This window comes from Cotesia typhae, unplaced genomic scaffold (genome assembly GCF_013202065.1).
Source record: "Cotesia typhae breed Kobodo isofemale line unplaced genomic scaffold, CoteBio_Ctyphae contig_56, whole genome shotgun sequence".
NCBI lineage: Eukaryota > Metazoa > Arthropoda > Insecta > Hymenoptera > Braconidae > Cotesia > Cotesia typhae.
In genome coordinates, this window is record NW_027423760.1 from 1,362,168 (window position 1) to 1,389,929 (window position 27,762).

The window sequence follows — 27,762 nt, forward strand, 5'->3', positions numbered from 1 at the left end:
ATGAATTTAGATGTTACTTGTGATGTATTTGACGGCTTCCATGTGATACCAGTAGAAAAGAGTTTCTGCATTTCATCGGTCAGTGGTCTTAAAAAGTTATTCATCACTGGGTGCACTTGGTCCACATAAATAGCGGCAAGGAGCATATGTTTTTTCCTTAACTGTGGAGGAAGCTCGTTAATTTGTAAATATACAGGCCACGCACTGGAATTGGAAGAATTGGCGACATTGCATCCATCCGGATTGAATGTTAGAGAAAAATTGTTCCACTTTCCTAAAAAATTATCAGGTAAGCATAACGATTTATACTCTTCACCATCATAAAGGTCTTCGTAAGCATCTTCATCTTTTTTTATTCTACGAAACCTATATTTCAACAATTCACTCATATTAGGAATAGATAATAGTTCTTCAATTTGCATCGTTAAACTAATATATATGAAGTAACCTAAATCACGTTCGTCTTCATCATGTGGTCCACATGCTTCGCAAATACATTTTTTTTGCAGTTTTTTCGTTAATTTGCATTTTATACCAAGGTAGTCTTGACATATTTTACAATAATAATGATGTGTCAAGCAATCATCATTACGATTCAAACAATGCCAAAATTTCTCCTTACTCGTTGGGATAGAATTATTATAATACGTGGACTTTATCCATTTTAATTGATCAAGCGTAGCCTCAAATGTTAAATGATGTCGAACTGACGTAGCTACAGCAGCCAATAAGTGATCTTTTACAGTAATAGTACGGCGTGAAATTAAGGGAATTTCTAAATCTGGCATATTGATGCTGAGAAAAGAATTATGTCGAGAAATGTCATCATCAACGTTACTTTGATTGCTATTATCATCATCGTCACCATCAGTATCCCACGAAGAATCATCACTAGTAGACCAATCATCATCTGTGGAGCAAGAGGAGTAATGATCACTACCATTATGATTATCGTCATCGTGGATGTCACTATCAAGTTCATTTTGATCATCGTCATTGTAAACGTCACCATCAAGTTCATTTTCATTTTCAACATTGAAAGCTGCACCAGTTCCAGAATCCACAGCAATATCATCACTGTCACGATCGAAGTTCTCACAGCTGCTTGCAGGGTTAACATTTTTATTTGACCATCATTCTGTAAAAATAGTTAAATCAATATTTGAATCATAAATACATTGGGATCATTAAGATAGGCGTAACTTCAATATTAGACCTGTGATGGTCAAAAATTAACTATTCAAAGTAGGTGGAATTTTAAATGTACACCATCAAGTTATCTAATTGTATTATGTTTTTATAATTAGGATTTTTTCCCAATTTCAAGACAATAATTCATAATTGATTGAGTGAAATTTTTAACATAACGCCACAGATATAATTCGTATAGAAAAGAAGATTTGAATAAAAGTTGTATATAATTTAATTCTCTGCAAAAAATGTCACTTATGATTTTTTGTAAGAAACAATAAGAAAACCGTAATTCTGAAATTAATATTTTTATAATTATCAAATATTTCAATCCTAGTAAGAATGTTAATTTTGAAATTACGGTGAAAATATTAGTCCTACACTGATAAAAGGATTTGTTTATATTTAATAAGCTTTATTATCTGTTGATAAATAATTTTTTAACATCATAGGATTTAATAAATATTTATTACCAGTTAATAAATTATTCATTAAATACGACTTATAAAATGTTAATAAATATTTGTAAACACTTTTTATTTTTATATAATATTTATATATATTTATATATTTATATATTTATAATATTATTTTTATTTATATTATATTTATATTATAATATAATAACCATATTATTATTATTATTTTGTTATTAAATGCTCAGGGGGGTTATCCCCGGAGTCCGATTCTCCGAGGGCCCAGCCTGAGCTCCATCCGTTACTGCTGGACCACTCCGCACAACAAGGCGGTTAGTGATCACAGCAGGCCAAAGTCATTTCCCTTAAGAGACGGAGAGAACCAAGTAAAACAGCCTTCTGCATCCTAACTGCCAAGAACTCAGCTTTTGATGAGCAAGCTGGAACTTTGGCAAGTGAGGATACAAAAGACTGTTTCATCCCTCCTAGGACGCCAACAATCAGGACGACAAGCTTGACACGGTAACCTGGGTAAAGTTTGCCAATTTCAAACAGGAGATCCTGATATATTTGTCTTTTGTGCTCTTCTTTGGCTGAGATGTTGTATTCAGCCGGGGCCGAGAACTCAATGACATAAATGTCACGAGTGGCCTTGTCGAAGAGCACAATATCAGGTTTGTTGTGATCTATCCGCCGGGTTGTTGCAAATGGCATGTTCCAATAAATTTTGCAACTGTCATTCTCAACAACCTGGGGAATATCTCCTGGCAAATAAGGCAGCACTGGTGTCACGTCAATACTGTAGCAATGACGAAGATAGTAGTACAGTACTCTCAGGGCAGCATTGTGACGCTGGATATATGCACCTCTCGCCAGCACTGGACATGCCGACAAAAGGTGCATAAGCGTCTCCGGATGTTGTCTACACCTCCTACAGGACGTGTCCGGAAGCTGCACCTGGAGCACCTTGCTACGGTACTCAAGAGTGTTAATGACACCATCTTGGCAGGCAAATATGAACCCTTCAGTCTCGGACATCAGGCCCGCTGACTTTAAGAAGGAAAACGTCAGCTGGATGGACAAGCCATGATCACGCACGTGTTTAAAGAACACGCTGTGCAATAACCATATTATTATTTTTATTATTATTATTATTATTATTATTATTATTATTATTATTATTATTATTATTATTATTATTATTATTATTATTATTATTATTATTATTTGTTATTAATTGCTCAGGGGGGTTTTCCCCGGAGTCCGACTCTCCGAGGGCCCAGCCTGAGCGCCATCCATTACTGCTGCACCACTCCACACAACAAGGCGGTTAGTGAGTGCAGCAGGCCAAATTCATTTGCCTAAGTAGACGCAGGGATCCCAAAATGACAGCCTTTTGCATCCGCACTGCTAGAGACACGGCTGCTGAACTGCAAGCCGGTATCTTCGCAAGTGAAGACACAAAAGACTGTTTCATCCCTCCAAGGACGCCGACAACCAAAACGACGAGCTTGACACGGTAACCTGGGTACAGTTTGCCAATTTCAAACAGGAGATCCTGATATATCTGGTGTTTGTGCTCTTCTTTGGCCGAGATATTGTATTCGGCTGGGGCCGAAAACTCAATGACATAAATGTCACGAGTAGCCTTGTCAAAGAGCACAATATCAGGTTTGTTGTGGTCAATCCGCCGGGTTGTTGCGAATGGTATGTTCCAATAAATTTTGGAACTGTCATTCTCAACAACCTGCGGAATATCTCCTGGCAGATAAGGCAACACTGGTGTCTCATCGATACCGCAGCTATATCTGAGATGATAATAGAGTACTCGCAGGGCAGCATTGTGACGCTGTATGTAGGCACCTCTTGCCAGCACAGGACATGCCGACAAAAGGTGCATCAGCGTCTCCGGATGTTGTTTACACGTCCGACAGGACGTGTCCGGAAGCTGCGCCTGGAGCACCTTGCTACGGTATTCGAGAGTGTTGATAACACCATCTTGGCAGGCAAATATAAACCCTTCGGTCTCGGACATCAGGCCAGCTGACTTCAAGAAGGAGAATGTCAGCTGGGTGGACAAGCCATGGTCACGGACGTGTTTGAAATACACGCTGTGCATGGACTTGTCCATGTGTTCACCGAGGAGTTTTTTTCCTCGGCTATCCTGACGACGCTCTTGAACTCCTTTTTCGGGAGTTCAATGAGAGCGTTTATTTCTCCGAGACCTAAGGTATTTGCCGCGTAGATTGCTGCCTTATACAAGAACGACCCCTTCCGCGCATTTTCATGACTATGAACAAATTGCATCAGGAAGTCGTCCTCGTCTGCTGTGAAATTGGCAACCTCGTATGTTAAGCCCAGAACCAAACGATCGTGAAGCCGCTCCAAGCTCTGCAATCCTCTCCCTCCGATGTTCCGGGAGAGGTACATCCTGGCGACTGATGAGTTAGGGTGCATGCTCTGATTCATATTGATGACTTTACGGGATTTGATGTCGAGATCTTTCAACTCATTTCGAGGCCATTTCAGGATCCCAAAAGAGTAAAGTAGGACCGGGACAGCGAGCATGTTAGTAGCTGAGACTTTGTTCTTGCCGGAAAGTTCTGATGACCAGATCTTCCGGAGTCTCCTAACATACTCACTGCGAAGAGTTGTTCGGACTTTAGAGACGGCATGCATTTGCCGCTCTTCAATCCCTAGATATCTGTACAACTCTCCGGCGTCTAATTCTCTTAAGACGCTCCCATCCACTAATTCGACATCTCCACCCGTATCAGAGCACTTACCCTTCGCCAGGTGTACGACCGCACACTTGTCCAACCCAAAAGACATTCCGACATCTCGTGTGTACTCTGCTACGATGTTGATGGCCGTTTGTAGATGATCTTTGTTGGCACTGTATATCTTTAGATCATCCATAAACAGTTGGTGAGTGATCGAGTATACTCGATCACTCGGTAGCCCCGCAGAGTACCCACGAGTTTGTCGGAGGGCAACAGATATTGGCAGCAGTGAGATGCAAAACAACAGAGGGCTCAGAGAATCTCCCTGAAAGACGCCTCTCTTGTACTGAACAGTTCCGGTTACGTGCAATGCATTTCCACTTCCTATGTGAAAACGCGTTCGCCAGAGCTGCATCGTACGTTGTATGCATCCCACTGTTTGGCGATTGATTCCGAGGCATTTGAGCAGATAGAGAATCAACTCATGTGAAGTTGAGTCAAATGCCTTACGGTAGTCAATCCAGGCCATAGACAGGTTGCGTTGGTAGTAGATTGCGTCTTGAATGACGCATCTATCTACCAACAAGTTGATCTTGCAACCTGACACGCCCTGTTTACTGCCACGTTGTTCGTATATCTGTTGCCACACAGGCTCTATCTCCTGCAAGATACGGTTATTTAAGATTTTTGTAAAAATCTTGTAAACCGCATTCAAGCAAGTGATAGGCCTGTAGTTCTTTGGGTCGGACAAGTCACCCTTTTTAGGGATGAGTACGGTTCGCCCTTCTACCAGCCAGTCTGGAATTGGTTCGTCGCCCTGAATGTATGATGTAAAAATCCGGGCCAGATGAGCATGTGTAGAAGAAAATTTCTTCCACCAGAAGATGTTTATGCCATCTGGACCCGGGGCAGCCCAGTTCTTGCTGCCATTCAGGGCTTTACGAACCTCTTCCACACTGACTGCAGGGCTCTCTTCGGCGATATCCTGCCGTCGGTGTTCTCGACAGAATGCCTCGAAGTCGTGCAGAGCTGGAGTATCCGGGTTGACGTTTGGTTGATCTCCGTACAATTCACTCCAAAAGGCTTCCACTCGCTCAGATGATGGATGATTCTCGGGAACAGCGGTCTTAGGTGACAGAAAGCGTGAAGGGTTGGATCGAAACAAAGAGTTGTCGATCAACCGCTTCAGCCTTTTCTCTAGTGACTTTTTGGAAGCCACCAGAGCCCGCAACCTGTTAAGAGACTCTTCTTTGATGACAAGAAGAGTACTCTTGTTCAGTGTGTGATGTCGCCTTCGAAGTTCTGCCGCCAGGCGACGAACTTTGGCGTGTACGGTCTTTGAGTACTAACATACTCTATCACACACTGAATGCGGGAGACTTGTTTCCGAGAAATGTCAATTTTGTGTCCAAGTTGAGCGATGCGCAGCTTCAACTTCGCCTCGAAAGAGAGAGAATGTCTTCTCTCTATCGGCAGAAGCGAAGCCGCGGCACCGTAGACAACTTGGTTGACAGTGAGCAGAGTGGAGTCCTCTTGAAGCTGTGTGGGGAGATCTTCGTTCACCGTGTCGAGCTGTTGTTTTGAGTGAGTCATCTTTTTGGAGATGCTCACTTGTCGACCTGTAAAGAGGTTGTCGTTGTCCTCGGAGAAACGGTGCCGTTCTTGGTGTAGCGGTGCTGGAAATGAAGGCCGATTAGACTGCCTTCTATTTGGCAGCAGCGATCGTCGATTATGCCGAAGGTATGAGGCGTAATTACGCAGGTGTTTGGGCGTAAAATGTCTGTGCTCCGGATGCATGCCACACCAAAGTGTGTGCATCCGGGCCATATACCCTGATACCTCCGGCTCGCTGTTCTGCCAGCACACCAAGAGATCGGCGCGAAGCTCCTCCGTCCACTTAAACTTAATCCTATAAGCGCCGGGGTCGTCATTATTATTATTATTATTATTATTATTATTATTATTATTATTATTATTATTATTATTATTATTATTATTATTATTATTATTATTATTATTATTATTATTATTATATATATATTTAATTTACAAGCATGTATGGAATACACTCACATTTTATGCTTGTAAAGGTGGATCCTAGGAACTCCGCCGTCCATCTTACGGCATGAAATAAATTATTTTTATTTATATTATATTTATATTATAATATAATAACCATATTATTATTATTATTATTATTATTATTATTATTTTGTTATTAAATGCTCAGGGGGGTTATCCCCGGAGTCCGATTCTCCGAGGGCCCAGCCTGAGCTCCATCCGTTACTGCTGGACCACTCCGCACAACAAGGCGGTTAGTGATCACAGCAGGCCAAAGTCATTTCCCTTAAGAGACGGAGAGAACCAAGTAAAACAGCCTTCTGCATCCTAACTGCCAAGAACTCAGCTTTTGATGAGCAAGCTGGAACTTTGGCAAGTGAGGATACAAAAGACTGTTTCATCCCTCCTAGGACGCCAACAATCAGGACGACAAGCTTGACACGGTAACCTGGGTAAAGTTTGCCAATTTCAAACAGGAGATCCTGATATATTTGTCTTTTGTGCTCTTCTTTGGCTGAGATGTTGTATTCAGCCGGGGCCGAGAACTCAATGACATAAATGTCACGAGTGGCCTTGTCGAAGAGCACAATATCAGGTTTGTTGTGATCTATCCGCCGGGTTGTTGCAAATGGCATGTTCCAATAAATTTTGCAACTGTCATTCTCAACAACCTGGGGAATATCTCCTGGCAAATAAGGCAGCACTGGTGTCACGTCAATACCGTAGCAATGACGAAGATAGTAGTACAGTACTCTCAGGGCAGCATTGTGACGCTGGATATATGCACCTCTCGCCAGCACTGGACATGCCGACAAAAGGTGCATAAGCGTCTCCGGATGTTGTCTACACCTCCTACAGGACGTGTCCGGAAGCTGCACCTGGAGCACCTTGCTACGGTACTCAAGAGTGTTAATGACACCATCTTGGCAGGCAAATATGAACCCTTCAGTCTCGGACATCAGGCCCGCTGACTTTAAGAAGGAAAACGTCAGCTGGATGGACAAGCCATGATCACGCACGTGTTTAAAGAACACGCTGTGCATGGACTTGTCCATCAGTTCGCCAAGGAGTAGTTTTTCCTCGGCGTTCTGATGACGCTCTTAAATTCCTCCTTTCGGAGTTCCATAAGAGCGTTTATTTCTCCAAGACCAAGGGTTCTTGCCGCATATATTGCTGCCTTATACAAGAATGACCCCTTATGCGCATTTTCATGTTTATGTACAATTTGCATAAGAAAGTCATCCTCGTCTGCAGTGAAATTGACAACTTCGTGTGTTAAACCCAGGACCAAACGGTCGTGAAGCCGCTCCAAACTCTGCAAACCTCTCCCACCGATGGACCGGGAGAGGTATAATCTGGCGACTGATGAATTGGGGTGCATGCTCCGATTCATATTAATGATCTTACGGGTTTTGATGTCGAGATCTCGTAAATCCTTTCGGGTCCATTTCAGGACACCGAAAGAGTATAGTAAGACTGGGACAGCGAGCATGTTAGTAGCTGAGACTTTGTTTTTGCCGGAAAGTTCGGAGGACCAAATTTTCCGGAGTCTCCTAACATACTCGCTCTGGAGAGTTGTTCGGACTTCAGAGACCGCATGCATGCGGTGCTCTTCCATTCCTAGATATCTATACAACTCCCCGGCGTCTAATTGGCTTAAGACGCTCCCATCCACTAATTCGACATCATCACCAGTATCAGAGCACTTACCCCTCGCCAGATGTACGACCGCACACTTGTCCAACCCAAAAGACATTCCGACATCTCGTGTGTACTCTGCTACGATGTTGAGGGCCGCTTGTAGATGATCTTTATCAGCGCTATACAGTTTCAGATCATCCATGTAAAGCAGATGGGTAATCGAATAGTTTCGATCACCCGGAGGCCCCACAGAGTACCCATGAGTTTTACGGAGAACAACAGATATAGGCAGCAGTGAAATGCAAAACAGCAGAGGGCTCAAGGAATCGCCTTGGAAGACCCCTCGTTTGTACTCTACAACTCCGGTTACGTGCAATGCGTTTCCACTTCCAATGTGAAATCGCGTTCGCCAGAGCTGCATTGTACGCCGAATACATTCCACTATTTCGGGATTGACTCCCAGGCATTTGAGTAGATATAAAATCAACTCATGTGGAGTTGAGTCAAATGCCTTGCGATAGTCAATCCAAGCCATTGACAGGTTGCGTTGATAGTAGATCGCATCTTGTAAGACGCATCGATCCACTATCAGGTTCTCCTTGCAACCTGACAGGCCTCTTTACTGCCACGTTGTTCATATATCTGTTGCCATACAGGCTCTATCTGCTGCAAGATACGGTTATTTAAAATTTTTGTAAAAATTTTATAAACCGCATTCAAGCAGGTGATAGGCCTGAAATTCTTAGGGTCAGACAAGTCACCTTTTTAGGTATCAGTACGGTTCGCCCTTCTACAAGCCAGTCCGGAATCGGATCGTCAGCTCTAATGTATGATGTAAATATGCGGGCCAGATGGAGGTGGGTAGAAGTAAACTTCTTCCACCAAAAGACATTAATGCCGTCTGGTCCCGGGGCAGCCCAATTTTTGCTGCCATTTAGAGCTGAACGAACTTCATCCACACTGACTGCAGGGCTCTCTTCATCAGCATTCTGTCGACGGTGTTCCCGACAGAATACTTTGAAGTCGTGCAGAGCTGGAGTGTTGGCGTTCACGTTTGGTTGATCTCCATACAACTCAGTCCAAAAGCTTCCACCCGCTCAGGTGTTGGATAATTCCCGGTAACATCGGTCTTTGGTGTCAGAAACCGTGAAGGGCTGGATCGAAACAACGAGTTGTCGACCAACCGCTTCAGCCTTTTCTCTAATGACTTTTTAGCAGCCACTAGAGCCCGCAATTTATTAAGAGACTCTTCCTTGATGACATGAAGAGTACTCTTGTTCAGTGTGTGATGACGCCACCGAAGTTCAGCAGCAATGCGCCGAATTCGGGGCGTGTATGTTGTTTGAGTTGTGTCGTACTCAATCACACACTGAATGCGGGAGACCTGTTTCCGGGACATGTCAATTTTCAAGCCAAGTTGTGAGATGCGCTGTTTCAACCTTGCCTCGATCGAGAGACATTGTCTCTCTCTCGGAAAAGCCGAAACTGCTGCACCATACACAACCTGGCTCACAGTGAGCAGGGTGAAGTCCTCGAGGATGTTTGCACGGAGATCTTCGTTTACCGCGTCAAGCTGTTGTTGGGAGTAAGTTATCTTTTTAGATATACTTACTTGCCGTCCTACAAAGGGATTGTTGTTGTCCAAGGAGGAACGGCGTCGCTCTTGGTGTAGTTGCGCCGGAAAGGAAAGTCTATTAGACTGCCTTCTGTCCGGCACAAGCGATCTTCTATTTCGCCGAAGATGAGCGGCATAATTACGCAGGTGTTTGGGCGTAAAATGCGCTAGCTCCGGATGCATATCACTCCAAAGAGTGTGCATCCGGGCCATATAGCCGCTCACCCCCGGCTCGCTACGTTGGTAGCACACCAAGAGATCGACTCTCAGTTCCTCCGTCCACTTAAAGTAAGTCCTTAAGGCGCCAGGGTCGTCATCATTCATCGGGTCCGGCGTGCTCCTCCCACCTGATGAATGGTCCTCATCCGAAAAGGACCGGTTGTGGGGAGCACTTCTGAGTTATTATTATTATTATTATTATTATTATTATTATTATTATTATTATTATATATATATATATATTTTCTAACAGTTAATAAGTAATTATTAAGTACAGTTTGTTGACTGTTAATAAATACTTATTATTGGTTAATGAATATTTGTTAACTGTTAACAAATACTTATTAACTATTAATAAATTTACTTTCCACCCAAATAAATATTTTTTGAATGTTAAAAAATATTTATTAAAATTTAATAAATTAAATAATTGTCCTCAAATAAATTGAATTATTAATAGTTAATAAATCCTTCTATCAGTGCAGAAAAAAATCATATGCTACATTTTTTATACGAAATTTAAAGTCCTAAAACTTTTATCTACAAAATTTTTAATTATTGTGTGTTACTAAACACGTTTAATTTTTTTTTTATTTCATAAATGTAGTATCAAAAATACAGCATCAACCAAATTAATAAAGTCAATTAATTTTTCATGTATTCAACTGTGAGTATTTACAGTTTAATTTTTACAGTGATTTTATTATTACATGTAGTAAATGGATATCGAAATACTATTTATACTATAGTCGAGTGAATGGAATGAAATAAAAAAATTTTAAGTGTTGATTAAATTATTAAAAAAACATCGGACATTATAGAAAATCTTGGTGATTCTTGTAAAATTAACAACAATGGTGATGAGTCTAACTTTTAAATTCAATAAATATTTCCACAAATTAACGAATAATTATAGTTGTAGAAACTCACCTGAGATATAAAATAACTTCTCGGGATCGATAGGCCTTCTTCAGCAGGGAACGCAGTTAGAAATTTTCTTAATTTTCTTTTGTTTCTCCTATAAACTGCGGTTCGAGTATTACTTAATGATCTTTTCATTGTTGATGAACTGTGTTAAAAAATTTTAATTTAGAAAACAAAACGAATCCAGTTTTAATAACAAACTTTTGATAAACATTTGAGGTTACTTACTTGTGATTTACCTTAATTACTTTTAACTACGATATATAGATTATATATGTACACAAAAGTTTATAATTACTATGCAGTGATCTTTTACAGTTTTATTTTTAAATTTCAAACAGTGATTGACAGAAGTAATGTCAATAAAACAATAAACTTTATCGTTTTACAAGTTACAATATCTTACAGACGCACGGTTAAGCAAGATTTACAAATATATGTTTTGATTATTATTCTCTAAATTAAAGTAGATGAAATATGGTCCCCGATCCCTTATTGGTTGGAAAATTAAGGCGCGCGAAGCGCGCAATTTAAATTCCTAGTATATACTTAAGCCTCGTTGTTAACGAGTATATAGTATACAATATTATGAAGCATACAATATATTTCTATGACAATAAAGTTAGCCGACATCTAAAAATTTTTAGAATTTTTTTTATTGAAAAATTATTTTTAAAAAATTAATTGAAAAACTTTCACATCTAGAAAGTTTTAAAAATTATACGTGCAATTTTGTAAAGATATTTTTTTTTGTTCTAATTTAATTGATAAAAAAAAATCTAAAATTGTTGAACGTCGGCTAATTTTAATGTCATTATATTTCTCTTGATATAAAGGTGTTGTGTATTCGTGGGGCTGAGTGTAACGCCTTCTATAAGGAATAGTAGGAATCTCCGATCATAATAATAATTACAATAATAATATTAACCATTGAAAAAGAAACTAAACGAACAAAGAAAAACGAAAATGCACTGAAATAATTCGTATTATTTCAAAATAAAAAAAAACTTAGGTAAAGTATAGAGAAATTTTCAAAAAAAAGTCGGACAAATTTTTTCCATTTTCTCAAAAAAAGTTTTTTTATAAATAAAACGGATTATTCTATTGTGTAACGGGTAATTTTTGGTGGTTTTATTCTGTTGACGAATAAACCCTGAACGACTATGTACGATACTGCGACTCAAAACGCCCCCCTCGCTCGAATCTGAAGCTCGCCGGAGTCCAGGGTAAAAGGGGGGTTAAACAACAATATACGATCCGAAATAAAACCAGCAGAACTTTATTACTTATAAAATAAATTATAAATAATTACGTCTAAATAAATAAACTCAAAATGTCAACAGGTTATGATAAATCATTTAATTACCAAAATCGTCTCAAAACGGTTACAAAACAAAATAACACACTCTCGTAATACAAAATTTTTAGGTTATATCAAACCTCAGCAAACTAAATCTAACGACAACAATACCAAACCAAAATGTCTTCGTGACGTCGGTCGCGCACGCGTATTAAGGTCCGATCAAAACTGGTCTGTACAAGACAAACTCGCACACATTCTGGCTCCCGTGAGCGTCCAAATCGCGAACTACAACTCCAAAAACTGGTTACCCACCTTCCAGGAGACTAGCCGTCACCCCTGGGCCTAAAACTCTACCCTGAGAGCGGATGGAGAGTATCCTCTCCGCTCCCACCTACACGGTCTGTGAATACCTACCGGATTTCCGACAGAGGGTCAAAAATCCGGGGAAGTCAAATCTTGTTGAGAGTTCAAAAGGTCCTTACCAGTGTTCTAGACGAACCAAGGTAATGTCCCTCCAGTTGTTATTGGTAGAAGAATATTCCCGCAATAACACTCTGTCACAAGACTTGCCTTTCCGCTCGCCAATTTTTGCTTTTATCAGTTTTTCCAAAAGTCACTTACAGCGAACCAGAATAATCGTTTTTGCCCTCTACACGTTATTTACAAACTAGCCATTTAATTGGCAATTCCCTCATTTTATATTCATTCGTATCGTCAAATTCAGAGTTTTGGGAATCAAATATCAACAGATTACATACAAATTCAACAGAATACATTCCCATACTAAAATTTGCTCGGGACTTAGAATAATTTATAAATTGGAAATTTACCATAATTTGTTTCCAAAATTAAATTACATTAATTTTCTTTCAATAAATTTTTAAACAAACAAAAAAATATAATCACAAATAATAATCATCGCAGACAAACTCATACTTTATGATTAACTAATTATTAACTCATCTGAACTATTAAACATTAATTGTTTTGAACAAAACGATATTAACTAAAAAAATATATTTCTGAATATTCAAAACTAAATTAAATAACTAAATATTTTCACACGTCTTTAGTGAATAATACTTTTCAATAGTAATAATTATTAAAATAATAATACTGCACTCGTAAACAACAACTTAAATCAAGAAAATGAATTATTTACAATGTTAAATAATAATTTAGCCAGAAAATACGCCCGTCGAAGTATCAGGCAAACATGAGTAATGAAGAGTAGGTAGCTGTCGTTGTTCCCCTCCTGGTCCCTTCTTCCGCGCCCTACTCCTCAGCTGTCCCGTACTAGCCATCGGCCCTCTCTCTCCGACTCGGTCCCTCTTCCCTACTCTAGACCCTTTTTCCGACATCTGGGTCACACCCCTCTTTCCTTGGAAAGAAAAGTGGTGAACTTTGTTTGCCGCTTTTCTTTAGGAGAATTTGCTCACCAGATCTTCTAGCCGCTGCTGGGTCAACCTCAGTGTTGGCTTCAACTGGTTTCGCGTCTGGGTGACTTTCCAGATGCGTCCTTGCTTGTCGTAGGCGCTGAATGAGCGCTTGCCTTTCTGTCCTGGCAAGAAAGGTCGGCTCTGTAGAGTTTCCAAACAAGCCAATGACTCTTTCAGTTTCTGCATCGGTGTCTTGGTGTTCAGCGTGCTGGTGAATAGGTCTCCAGGCTTGTCTGTAAAGGACTCTGGATAGTCCTCCAGTTCTGGGTATTCTGGCACCACCCAGCGGGCTTCTGGTTCAGACCTCGTCTCGACCGGCTTTCGTGGTATTACCCAGCGAACGTTTTTCGGAAAAGCAGTGGTTTCCCGGATTCTCGGACCTTTCCGTTGGGGACTGTGCTGCTGGCATGGGCCGGACGGACGGATAACGCTTTCTTTTCTCTTTATAGGCTCCACTGGTTCGATGGCGGTTTCGGCAATCGGCTCGGCGACATCAGGATTCTCCTTGGTAGGTTTAGGAAGTCCATCAACTTCCATCGGTGTACCAGGTTCGGCAGTCGGTACAATGGCATCCACAGGTTTCGTCAGCTGCGGCGCAGCGATCAACTGGGGACTGCGCTTGAGGCGTGGGCCCGGGTTGATTGTTGTGCTGTGGTTTCCGTCGTCGATGCCTGGATTCTTCCCTGGAGCGTTTTCCCGTGTGGGGCTGGCCCCGAAAAGCTCCTCCAACCTTCTTGCTCTTGTTCCCAGCTTCCTGGTCAGATTTACCAAACCGTTCGGGGCTGGCCTGATCAGTGTTTTCGGCCTCTTGCGCTTGAATAGTCCCTGGCTAACCCTTTTTGCTTGCGTTCCGCCTGTGGTGGTCGCAGGGGTGGTCGGTGTGGCTGGACGGCGATCAGGTCTTATAAATCCTGGATTGGCTGGATCGTACGGCTCGTGGGCAGAATTTTGGCGCGGGCTCACCGGTTTGGCTACTTCTGGCAGGTGGTGCAGGATGATGTCTAGTGGCTTCCTCAACATCTCTTCGAGCAACCAGATTTCTTCCTCTTCCGTAAATCCTGGCTCCATCTAAATCTAATATGCGATAGGTTCAACAACAATATGATTCAAACAACATTCCAAAACCAGTTTTGATCATCCTTTCGCTGTATTTTACTATTACGACATAAAAAAAAAAAAAAAAACTTTGTACGCCTTTGACTCATAACCCCGTATCGACATTTTGATTACGTGATTGACTACTAGGTGATACAATTTTGAATAGAACTTTCAAAACTAACCCCCGTCTAAATACGTCAAAAGAAAAAAAATGCAACTTGAATCTAACAGTTTACTTGGCGTTCCGCTTTCAACCTGGTTCTCCGGCGGTAGAGACTAATTTTGCCTTTTTGGCCATAGCTCGGGTTACACGACGCGGTCCCAAGGTTTCATCCACATCCGGATAGTGGTTTTCGCGGTCAATTTGTTCGCGTTCAGGTTTTTCCTGTTCAGATTCTGGGGGATTTCCCTCATGAAACGGTTTCAAGTCTTTTATGTGCGCAGTGAACGTTTTACCCTCTTTACTAACTTCGTATACGGAAGGACCGACGATCTTAGTTACTGTAAAACCCGTCGCGTACTTCTCCGCAAGTTTAGCCGAAAAGTGGTCAATCGCTGATGATAAATGGTGTTCCCTCTTGCTGACCAGGCCTCCAAGAGCTGGTTGCCAGGAACCACGCTTGCGATTATAATACTTGGCTTGTTTCCCGTAGGTTCGGGCCAGGTTAACCTTGACTAACTCAATGGTGTCGTCCAGGGTCTTGGCTGCCCGATGTGGATCATAGACCTCGTCTTTCCCCGGTTGGCTCGTGCTCGAATTGACAGCGGGGGTAGAATTTCGCGGCCGTAATTTAAATACGCCGGGGTAAACTCTGTCGCGTCATGCTTTGCCGTGTTATAGGCGAAGGTAAATTCTGGAACTTGTTTGTCCCAGTTTCGTTGATTTGTCCCTACGAATTGGGCAATCATTGTTCCTATAACTCGATTCGTTCTCTCGACTGGATTGCATTGAGGCGAGTATGGTGGGGTTCGAACGTGATTTATCCCGAATTGTCGCAATAAGGAGGTGAACTCCTTGCTTACAAAAGGGGTACCATTGTCGGTGATCACTGTGTCTACCCTACCAAAACGCAGCAAGACTCTTTCCTTGAAAGCAATCGCAATCGCGGAGGCAGTTTGTAGCCGTAGCGGTTGGATTTCTATCCACTTGGAGAATTTGTCTTGAAAAACTACCAGATAGCTCATCCCTCGCGATGATCGTGGTTTGGGGCCTATTATGTCTGCAGATACGACTGACCAGGGCTTCAGGGCAGGGATTGTTCCCATTGGGGCCGACGGGGGTTGTTGTGAGGCTTTGAATGCCTGACATGTCCCGCATTGGCGCACATAGGACGTGATTTCTGCCCTCATACGTGGCCAATAATATTGACTCGAAACGCGAGCAATCGTCTTAGCAATGCCTAAATGTCCGGCTGAAGGAACGTCATGATTTTCCTTCAGAACTTTACTGACTCCTGCTACCGGAACACATAATTTCCAGACGTCGCCTCGATCAGTGTAGTCCAAACTATGATATTGATGTCGGTATAACAGGCCTTGTTTCAGGCAGTACTCGGGATAGCGTTGGGGATCATTTTCGACTCCTTTGACGATTCTTTCATACCAAGTGTCCCCAAGCTCTAACGCTTCTAGTATTAAATCAGTTCCTGGCTCGTGAGGATCTTTCTCGGTGGAATTTTCCGGGGTGCTTCGCGATAAAGCGTCCGCGACCTTATTCCATTTCCCTTTTCGATACACGACGTCGAAATGGTACTGTTGTAAGTACAAATTCCATCGAGCTACGCGTCCGCTTGGACTCTCTATCGATCGGAGCCATTTCAGTGACTGGTGGTCCGTGATAACCGTGAATTCATACTCTTCAAGGTATGGTCTCAGTTTCTGGATCGCCCAGACTACTGCCAAGCATTCTTTTTCTGTTACGCTATAATTCCGTTCGGCTTTCGTCAGCCCTCGGCTCGCATATGCGACGACTTTTTCTGCGCCGTCATGGTCCTGTGTCAACACAGCGCCTATCCCGACGTCGCTCGCATCCGTCTGTAGTACGAAGCGTTTCGAGAAGTCCGGTGGAACCAATAATGGATCCGATTTCAAGTGGCCTTTTAGCGTATCGAACGCGATTTGTTCTGGGGTTCCCCATCTCCAACGCTTCTTCTTTTGAAGGAGAGAGGACAAAGGTTTGGTCAAATCGGCGCAATTTGGAATAAATCGGCGGTACCAGGAGATCATGCCTAAGAACTGTCGTAGTTCTTTGGTATTCCGAGGTGGTGCAATCTCGGTGATTGCTCGAACCTTATCTGGGTCCGTCCGAATTCCCTGCTCGTCGATTACGTGACCTAAATACACGGTACTTTTCTTCAGGAAGTGCGATTTCTCAGGGTTTAATTTCAGATTCGCTGCGCGCAGTCGAGTCATGACCTGTTTCAAGATGGTCATGTGTTCAGCAAGGGTTTCGCTAACCACGATTATGTCATCCAGGTACACGACTACGTGTGTTTCCAGATCCGCGCCTAAAACTTCGTACATTACGCGCTGGAACGTCGCAGGCGCTGAATGTAAACCAAAGGGCATTACTCGGAATTGAAACAGTCCACGTCCAGGAATCGTGAAAGCTGTCAACGGTTTGCTTTCTTCCTCTAGTGGTATCTGCCAGTAGCCGCGTTTCAAATCGATAGTACTAATAAATTTAGCTTTCCTTAGTTTGTCCAGTGATGCATTCACATGTGGTATCGGAAATGCATCTTTCTCTGAGACGTCGTTTACTTTCCGGAAATCTACGCAAAACCGATATTTCCGGTCCTTTTTCTTGACCAACACGACAGGAGAATTCCACGGGCTGTTTGATGGTTCAATGATTCCGTCTTTCAGCATTTTATCCACTTCGTCATTCATAATTTGTTGCATTTTTGGGTTCTTTGGAAAGTAACGCGCCTTTATGGGTTCGATTCCGGGTTTAATTTTAATTTTGTGCGTCGCACACCGGGTAGGGCCAACTATTTCTTCGTCTAGGTTGAGCCAGGTCTTTATCTCTTGTCGAGCAGTCTCCAAATCGTATTCAGTATCCAACGCATTGAAAGATTCTGCCTTGCGTTGCAATTGATAACCTAATATCGCCAGGTTGTCAACGCCTAAAAGCATATCGTTTGTGTAGGTTGGCATGACGTGAAATGGTAGTTCGTACGAGTGATTATTTTCCTGGACATTGACCCAAACTGTACCAGATGATAGAATCACTTGATTCCCTAGTGTCGAGCCCCGTATCGGAGTGGGGTTATGCTTCGTGTATAGGCTCTTTTCGCGGATAAAGTCCCAGACTCGTTGGGAGACAATAGACGCGGTTGCCCCCGTATCCATCAATGCATGGATTGTTATATCACCGAGTCCAATCTCGGCGAAGGGTCGTTTCTCACCAGGCTTCAGTGCGGTTGGCTGGAAGTGCCGGGTTGGGGCTCTGGGTTGGTCGGCGCAGTGTTCTGTCCCTGCTGTGATGCTCCCTGTGGGTTCACGGGCCGGTTTTGGGAGCGCGTGCCGGTCCTCGCGGCGTTTCCCTGGTAGGGGCAGCATTCGCGTGAATACACGTTCATTTTTCCGCATCGCATACAAAACTTTACCGCCCGATTCATACATTGTTCTCTGGTGTGCCCCTTTTGGCGGCATCGCCAACAACAATCACGCCAATTATATTCAAAAATCTCCACGGGTGCCGGTTCGGCAGGTTTCGCGGGTTTTCGATTGAACGCAGGTTCCGTTTTCCGGGGTGCTTGCCTGATCTCTTTGACCGCGGGGGGTTTCTCTTGCGCCACGAGTTGCTCGTACTCTCTTGCAAGCCGCAAAAGTCCTGAGACGTCAGCGAACTCTGTGCGCTTCATGTAACGTCGGTATTCTGGTCTCATGTTCTGGTACAATCGGGTAAGGCGGGCCGAGTTTGACATCTGGCCATGTCTCCGCATCAAGGTTTGCAGTCTTGTTGCGTATTCCGCCGCCGACTCGGTTTCTCCCTGGACGCTGTTCCGGATCTGCTCCTCCAGCTCAAGTTCGAGGCCCGGAGGCAGATAAAAAGATTTCAGGTCCGACTCAAAATCTTCCCACGAGACCCAGTCCCTCTTGTTGTTGCGATACCAGAGGAGGGCCTTTTCGCGCAACAATATCGGGATGCATGGCAGCAGGTGATCCATCTCGAAATCATAACTGTCTGCCATTTCTTCTAACCGTTCCAAGAAGTCTTGTACGTCACGTTCCCCTTTGAACACGACGTTCCACTTCCGCACTAGATCCCTCCTGCGGAGTTCGGCGGAATCCTCCCCAAACGTCGGGTAAAAATGTGGGTCGTGTCTGGGGGTTCCTGAGAACGTGGTGCCTGCCCTGGCTGGGCTCACGGGGTAGACTATGCGTCCTGACCGGCGATTTCCGTCGTCGTCACGTCGCACATTCTCCATGCGCGGAGCACGGTCTCGGTTGCTGCTATGAGCGTTATTGCGTGTCTCTCGCTCTGCCTTTCTCTGCTGCTCGGCCTCGTACCTCATTCGCGCTTCGTTTGCGTCGAGCTGAAGTTCGTAGGCTCGTTGCTCCTCTCTTTCGCGTAACAATCGCGCCCTTATTTCCCGGCGTAATCGTTCGCGTAGCTCCTTTTCGGCCTCGCGAGCGATTCGCTCCTCCCGTTCTACTCTTTCTCTCTCACTCCGCTCGCGTTCTTCCGCCTCGATCCGCTCTCGTTCTTCCGCCTCGATCTCGGCTCGCAATCTTTTCTCCACGGCCCGTCGTTGTCGGGCCGTCTGTGCCTCTGGTGGTGTGTTCTCGTCTTCTAGGTCCTCGCCTGAGGGTTGCTCATCTTCATTCTCTTGTTCCTGCTCGTCTATTTCTTCGGGCGGGTCATCCAGATTCTCCAGGTTATCCAGTTCCGCCTCGGACCGGTCGAGATCAATCAACAATTGGTCGTATCGACCCGCGCGACCCGCGTTCGCCGCTCGCGATTTGTTAAGCGCCGTTTTCAACAAAAACCTTAACTCTGGCAACGTCGCCTTTGGTTCGATTGCCACCTGATATTTTTCTAGCTCGCTAATGACCGCCTCTTTTCTGAGCGACCACAGCCACGTTTGTGTCCCCGTTTTCTTACTCATTCTAACTGAAGATTGGAGAAACTAACTAAAACGAACTCGCAGTACCCCGAATTCCCGCTACCACGAAACAAAATCACCGGGTCCCTGTTCGAGCGCCATAAATTTGTAACGGGTAATTTTTGGTGGTTTTATTCTGTTGACGAATAAACCCTGAACGACTATGTACGATACTGCGACTCAAAACGCCCCCCTCGCTCGAATCTGAAGCTCGCCGGAGTCCAGGGTAAAAGGGGGGTTAAACAACAATATACGATCCGAAATAAAACCAGCAGAACTTTATTACTTATAAAATAAATTATAAATAATTACGTCTAAATAAATAAACTCAAAATGTCAACAGGTTATGATAAATCATTTAATTACCAAAATCGTCTCAAAACGGTTACAAAACAAAATAACACACTCTCGTAATACAAAATTTTTAGGTTATATCAAACCTCAGCAAACTAAATCTAACGACAACAATACCAAACCAAAATGTCTTCGTGACGTCGGTCGCGCACGCGTATTAAGGTCCGATCAAAACTGGTCTGTACAAGACAAACTCGCACACATTCTGGCTCCCGTGAGCGTCCAAATCGCGAACTACAACTCCAAAAACTGGTTACCCACCTTCCAGGAGACTAGCCGTCACCCCTGGGCCTAAAACTCTACCCTGAGAGCGGATGGAGAGTATCCTCTCCGCTCCCACCTACACGGTCTGTGAATACCTACCGGATTTCCGACAGAGGGTCAAAAATCCGGGGAAGTCAAATCTTGTTGAGAGTTCAAAAGGTCCTTACCAGTGTTCTAGACGAACCAAGGTAATGTCCCTCCAGTTGTTATTGGTAGAAGAATATTCCCGCAATAACACTCTGTCACAAGACTTGCCTTTCCGCTCGCCAATTTTTGCTTTTATCAGTTTTTCCAAAAGTCACTTACAGCGAACCAGAATAATCGTTTTTGCCCTCTACACGTTATTTACAAACTAGCCATTTAATTGGCAATTCCCTCATTTTATATTCATTCGTATCGTCAAATTCAGAGTTTTGGGAATCAAATATCAACAGATTACATACAAATTCAACAGAATACATTCCCATACTAAAATTTGCTCGGGACTTAGAATAATTTATAAATTGGAAATTTACCATAATTTGTTTCCAAAATTAAATTACATTAATTTTCTTTCAATAAATTTTTTAAACAAACAAAAAAAATATAATCACAAATAATAATCATCGCAGACAAACTCATACTTTATGATTAACTAATTATTAACTCATCTGAACTATTAAACATTAATTGTTTTGAACAAAACGATATTAACTAAAAAAAAATATATTTCTGAATATTCAAAACTAAATTAAATAACTAAATATTTTCACACGTCTTTAGTGAATAATACTTTTCAATAGTAATAATTATTAAAATAATAATACTGCACTCGTAAACAACAACTTAAATCAAGAAAATGAATTATTTACAATGTTAAATAATAATTTAGCCAGAAAATACGCCCGTCGAAGTATCAGGCAAACATGAGTAATGAAGAGTAGGTAGCTGTCGTTGTTCCCCTCCTGGTCCCTTCTTCCGCGCCCTACTCCTCAGCTGTCCCGTACTAGCCATCGGCCCTCTCTCTCCGACTCGGTCCCTCTTCCCTACTCTAGACCCTTTTTCCGACATCTGGGTCACAATTGCGTTCTGGATTTTACCGCTCGCGTAAATTTTTCTATAATAATAATAATAATTACTACCCGAGATTTCTAATTTTATTTTTAGATATCGTTTGAGTCAGCCCCTTGAATAAATTACAAAGCAATGTTCGTGTGGTGTATGTAGTGTATTACGAGGTTATTGAAGTTGCTTAGTAGTAGTAGTATTTTGCATTTTATTGGAATCGAGGGTAAGCAGTTGCTACCACACTGAATATCCTACACAAGCAATTTTACTTTAAAAAAGAAAACATACAATGCGTTTTATAATTTACTTTTATTTGACAATAATACTTTAAAAGTCTTCCAAAATTATAATAGCAACTTATTAAAAATAATATAAACTAAAAATTTTACTTATCTACCTAGGTACAAATTTCTGATAACTAACCTGTGAATGAAAATAATATTTTTTTTTACATTATAACCTATATGGACAAGCATGACTTGTTTTTATGTATGAATGACTAAAAATTGAGAAGATAAATTACACAGTAAGTAATATAGTTTTCAGTGACCATTGATATTATTATGAAATGTCATTTAATCAAAAATTTTATTTCAAATTATTTTAGGAATAAGAAATGGATAAATTTTGTTTCCTTGTATCTAAGAATAGAAAGCAAGGTTGGGTTGTGAAAACGAAAAATGTTTTTAAAATTATAGAAGGTAATAAATTTTAACCCATTACTTTGAATGAAAGTTCCGATACTATAGTGTACGTAAGAAACGTCGGAGTTCCTTTAAATAATCTTTTAGTAGTTGGATCTGATGGTAAGTTTTCATTGAAGTGACAAAGTTGACGATCTGTTCTGTAAATAGTGGATAATTTATCTAATTGTAAAATGTAATGAGTGTGTGTTTGATTAAGTAATTGTATTAGAACATTCACTTTCATTCCTTATGCTGGAAAATTTTTTTGGTAATTTCAAATGAAAAAGTTTTATGAAATTATGAACTCTCAACCATGCATTTATTACTTTCATTACAAACATGACGGTAAAGTAATCCTAAGCCATTGCATCTAATTTTCAACTATTGTTTTTAATCAAAATTTCAGATAATCCTAAATTGTTAAAAGAACGTCATGATGATGGGGTTATACGCATCAGGACTGTGAAATTTAACGATTATAGTCCTTCCATTCAATCCAAACAGACGTCAACGACTGTAGCAGCTAAACAGGTATATATGGGGTATTCCATGCCAAATCGACCACTTTTGAACTCGACCCCTTTAGATTTAGCTGAAACTTTATCATTCTTTTCGACCCTTTGAAAAACATTTTTAAGAATTTTTTCAAATTTTTTTGTCCAACCCAAAAAAAGTTTTAAATTTCTAAAAAAATTGCTTTTTTATTTTCAAATAGCCATAACTTTTTTAGAAATTGATTTTTGGGTACCTTTTTTTTTTTTAAATTTTTGTTTTTTAATGAACTTTTCGAAAAAATAAATAAAAAAAAAATAAATAAAATATGATCAATTCTATAAAATAATCGGTTTTTTTGAGTTAAATCGTTATTTTTTCAAAGTTGGCCTTTTTATTTCTTTTTTAAAAAAAACTTCAATCAATTTGACAATTATTCCCGCTCATCCCGGGCAGGGCCGATTTTTTTTTATTATTTTTATTTAATTGAAAAAAAAATTTTCTTTTATTTCATAAAATTTGACAATTTTTTTTTTTTCAATTAAATATAAATAATAAAAAACCAAAAATCGGCCCTCCCCGGGATGAGTGGGAATAATTGTCAAATTGATTGAAGTTTTTTTTTGAGAAAAAGAAATACAAAGGCCAACTTTGAAAAAATAACGATTTAGCTCAAAAAAACCGATTATTTTATAGAATTGATCATATTTTATTTTTTTTTGTGTATTTTTTCGAAAAGTTCATTAAAAAACAAAAATTTTTAAAAAAAAAGGTACCCAAAAGTCAATTTTTAAAAAAGTTATGGCTATTTGAAAATAAAAAGCAATTTTTTTGAAAAATTTAAAACTTTTTTTGGGTTGGACAAAAAAATTTGAAAAAATTCTCAAAAATGTTTTTCAAAGGGTAGAAAAGAATGATTAAGTTTCAGCTAAATCTAAAGGGGTTGAGTTCAAAAGTGGTCGATTTGGCATGGAATACCCCATATATATATATTAATCATTTCTACATTTATCTTTTTTCTTTTAATCACGGTAGTTTTAATGAAATCTGGTAAATAGACTTTTAAGTCTCCTTTTTAGTTTTTACTTATAAAACTACATAGAAATATCCGTTTTGTTACTTATTTTTTATCTTAAAGAAATAACTTTTTCATTTCGAGAAAATAATTCAACTAGTTTTCAAATATATACTAAATTTTAAGAAAAATATTTGAATTGAGAATCAATTACTTCTTTTAAAAAATCATAAACTGTACACTTTGCAGTGCAAGTGGATTTAACGTATAAAAATAAAAGAAAATAAAAAATTTAATACATTGCAGTAATTTAAGATAAAGATAATCTTGGAAAGCTCACTTCTTTAATAAATTATTTGTAATGGTTTTAAAACTATTGTTAACAGTGTCCAAGCAAAATTCCTAAAAATGCCGCCGTTAATGCCTCAGCAGAATATTACCGAAATTTGTTACCAGGAACACAGCCTGATCCTGAGAAAGATGTAAGTTTTAATCATCAAAATGCTTATATACTTATGAAAAAATTGAGTAATTTCTTATTTTGACGTATCTGGAAAATATCGTTAGAAGTGAAAAAAAATACATTGAGAAATATACTGTTCGTAATAGCGACTGCAGCGGTATTGTATCGCATATTTTAGTTTGCTATTTTAATAACACGATAAAATTGTATTTTCTTACTGTAGGAATTAAAAATACATGAACAAATTATAATATCACTAAAATGAAACAATACCTGAGTCGAGAAAATTTTCAATTGTAAAATCAGCTTAAAAACTTTTTTATAAATCTACTCCCCTAAAAACAATTTGGAGTTAAAGTTAAATAGACCGAAAATTAGATCTTTTTTCCTTTATTTTGATCTTAATTCGTTTACGTGATATTACAATTTGGCATTTTACAAGTTGATAATTTGCGACCCAAATGCCAAAAGGGCGTATACCAATTTATACGCCCTTTTGGCTTTGCAGTGCCAAAAGGGCGTATAAATTTTTTTTTTTCACTAATCGCTTTATTAACGGTTTCTAAGCTTAAATATAGACAAAAAATTTCCAAAGCCAAAAGGGCGTATGTCTGAAATTATACGCCCTTTCAGCTTTAGGATTTTGAAAATTTAGTGACCTAAAGCCAAAAGGGCGCATAATTTTTTTGCCGATTGCTTTGAATTCTGAGTTATATGTTACTAATTTTACTGCAGAATTGAAAATATTTATTGATTATTAAATTACACATCAGTATTATTAAAGGTTAATATTAAAATTTTAATACAAATTCTGTTTATAATTTTAATTGATAAAGAAAAAAAAACACCAGCTGAAATGAAAAAATTTTATCAAGGTGCAATTGTGATGGCAATCATCCATGGTTTACTTGAGGTTCTGAAATGTATTTGACTATCATTTATAGTTCATTGTTTGACATTACAGTAAAATAACAGACCAATAAACAGTACAATTTAATCATGTAAAATTAATTTGAAAAATACCGATATCTAATATGGTTGCTGAGTCAGAGGCACGAAATTGAACAAAATTAAATAGTCTGAATTTATTTTTTAGAGTTAAATTTTATATTTCAGAACAAAATTAAAAGTTTTTTATACGCCCTTTTGGCTTTAGGCTAAACTTTTTTTAAAGCCAAAAGGGCGTATGTATTGAGATATACCCTTTTGGCATTAGTACATAGAAAAATTTTTTTTGACAAATCTTTACGTTTCGAACAATTCTAAGTTGAATGGCAAAAAAAAATTTTTTTATACGCCCTTTTGGCATAACTCTCTATCTAACTGCTGTAATACGCCCTTTTGGCATTTGGGTCGCGAATTGTTACTTGTGCACTTTTCATATCAATTTTATACAGCCCATGGACTTTAATGGTGAAAATAAAAATGTTTTTGTCTCTTCTATTTTGTCTTATAAGAAGCCACATGAATCAGATGACGAGCTTCATAATGAAGAACTTGAAGATTTATCAAATGATGAGCTTCATAATGAAGAACTTGAGGATTTATCAGACGGTACTGATGCAGAGGATAATGGCTCCTTTCAAAACAACCGTGATGGCCATAAAAATGACGAAGTAACACCACGCCGAGTACTAACAGAATCTACAAATTCACAAACGTCGACTTCAGCTTCACGACGTCCTCAGCAACCAAGAACTCGAATTAAGCGGCCTCTTCAGCGACCTCAGAAAAACTTAAAACTTTCTAAGAAAACAATGAGACTTGAAGCTATGGTTGATTCTTTGAATAAGAAGGTGAATAAATTAATTAAAAAAAATCAACCGATTGGACAGCAAAGAAGCCAACCAAACGTATCGCCTTTGTCATATCCAAACTTAACAGAAACTGTTGTGGTAGAAGGAACTCAAGAGGTATAACAATAAGTACTTTTCATCAATCTATAATAGTTGTACTCAATTGTGTGACAAGATTAGTAAAGAAACTGATATTTTTTATCTTAGCTTGAAGATTCCCTGTTTAAAAAAATTGATTGAAAAGAATTAAAAATGATGAAATTTTAATTCTTGTCAATAATTTCAATTTCTCTGCTTGTATATATATATATATATATATATATATATATATATATATATATATATATACATAGTTAGCACGGAGCGACCGCTTTTCAATTCTTTTCATTTAATATTTTTCATCGGGGATTATTCTTGAATACCTATTCCGTATGTGTACACCTGTATATTACTTATTGCGATGTACACATTTCATTTATGACAGTCGAATTTTCATACTAAAAATGTTTTTTTTTTTTTAAATCTAGTTTGTTGTCATTGATGGTTTAAAAATTGATGCAGATAATATGTCAGATATTCTTATGCAAAAGACAATGAGACGACGTGCTAATCTTGTAATGAGAGAAATATGGCCGCCGGATGTAATGAAAAACATGTATCTGATACGTCAAGATAATGTAGAAGTACAAACGATTACAACCCCTGAAGATCGGCGAAAATTGAAAAGTATGTACTTCAAGGATTCTACATATAAGTCATGTTTGAAAAGTTAAAGTAGTTCAAACAAATTAGGAAAACGGTTAATCTTAAATGCTATCCCGGCAACTTCCCATAATTCCATATCTAAGCGCTTAAAATTGCACTTATCAAAATCTGATAGATGTTTGATAACACACGATTATTTCTATTTTCAAACTCCAATTACTTTTGAACGAATTAACCGATTTTCACGCGGTTGGCAGCATTCGACGCCCTTAATATTAATATTAATTTCTCGCCCAAGGCGTGTAAAGATTTCCCATTACAAAAATACAGAAACTCTGATTTTTTTTATCTGTGAATTTCTGTAGCTCAGTGGTACTTTCTAGCATCGCTTCGACCATGGACGAGTTTTCTTTAGAATTAATTAAATGCGCTACAAAAGTGTCCATTGCGACCAAGCTGTAACTCGAACCGGCGAAGTATTACAGACCTCAAAACTTGATTTTTCCACGTAATTCGCGTTTTCGCCACTGTACTAAGTGCCAGTAAGTTGCAGAAATGTACAGATAAAAAATCAGAGTTTCTGTGTTTTTGTACAAACATACATACATACATACGTACATACATACATACGTACATACATACAGAGGTACAGACACCATCGCGGGAATAGTTAAAGAAGCTTCCTAGGACCTCAAAACATCGAGATCTGATGAAAACTCAATTTTCAAAAAACGGGATAAAACCAATAACTTCCCGATTTTCGAAAATTTTTAATTTTCTCAGCGGAAAGTTAGAAAAATTCCGATCCATTGTTAAAAATGAAAATTTTCCTCATGCTATTTTCAAAGGCTATAAAATCTCAGCTTTCAATATTGAATTAACATTTTTAAAAATAAACTAAAATTTAAAATAAAGTTACAAGATTTTTAAAAATAATGATGTAAAACGAAAAATTAAATAGTAAAATAAAAAAATGTTGTTTATTGTTCTCCATTATAAAACCTTATTTTAATTTCAAAAATTTTAATTTTAATTTTCTTTTTCTCATTATAGAAATTTGTTTATACCTGCAAAGACGTCGAGAAATTCACTATGGCGAAGGCTCTAACGATGACATTAACATTCATTTGAAAAATTGGATGAGCATGGCTTTTCGTGCATGCAGGAGAAAAATAAAAAAGCCAAGAAAATGTAGTTAA

The 27,762-nt window shown here is 39.5% G+C and overlaps 1 protein-coding gene across 1 annotated transcript; it reads left to right on the forward strand.

The window, feature by feature from the left end:
- LOC141532038 (uncharacterized) lies at positions 1 to 27,762 on the forward strand. Its single transcript, XM_074250196.1, has 7 exons — positions 1 to 61; positions 170 to 289; positions 22,499 to 22,623; positions 23,986 to 24,081; positions 25,520 to 25,975; positions 26,386 to 26,584; positions 27,617 to 27,762. Exons 1-7 carry the CDS (start codon positions 1 to 3, stop codon positions 27,760 to 27,762), a joined length of 1,203 nt encoding a protein of 400 aa, XP_074106297.1.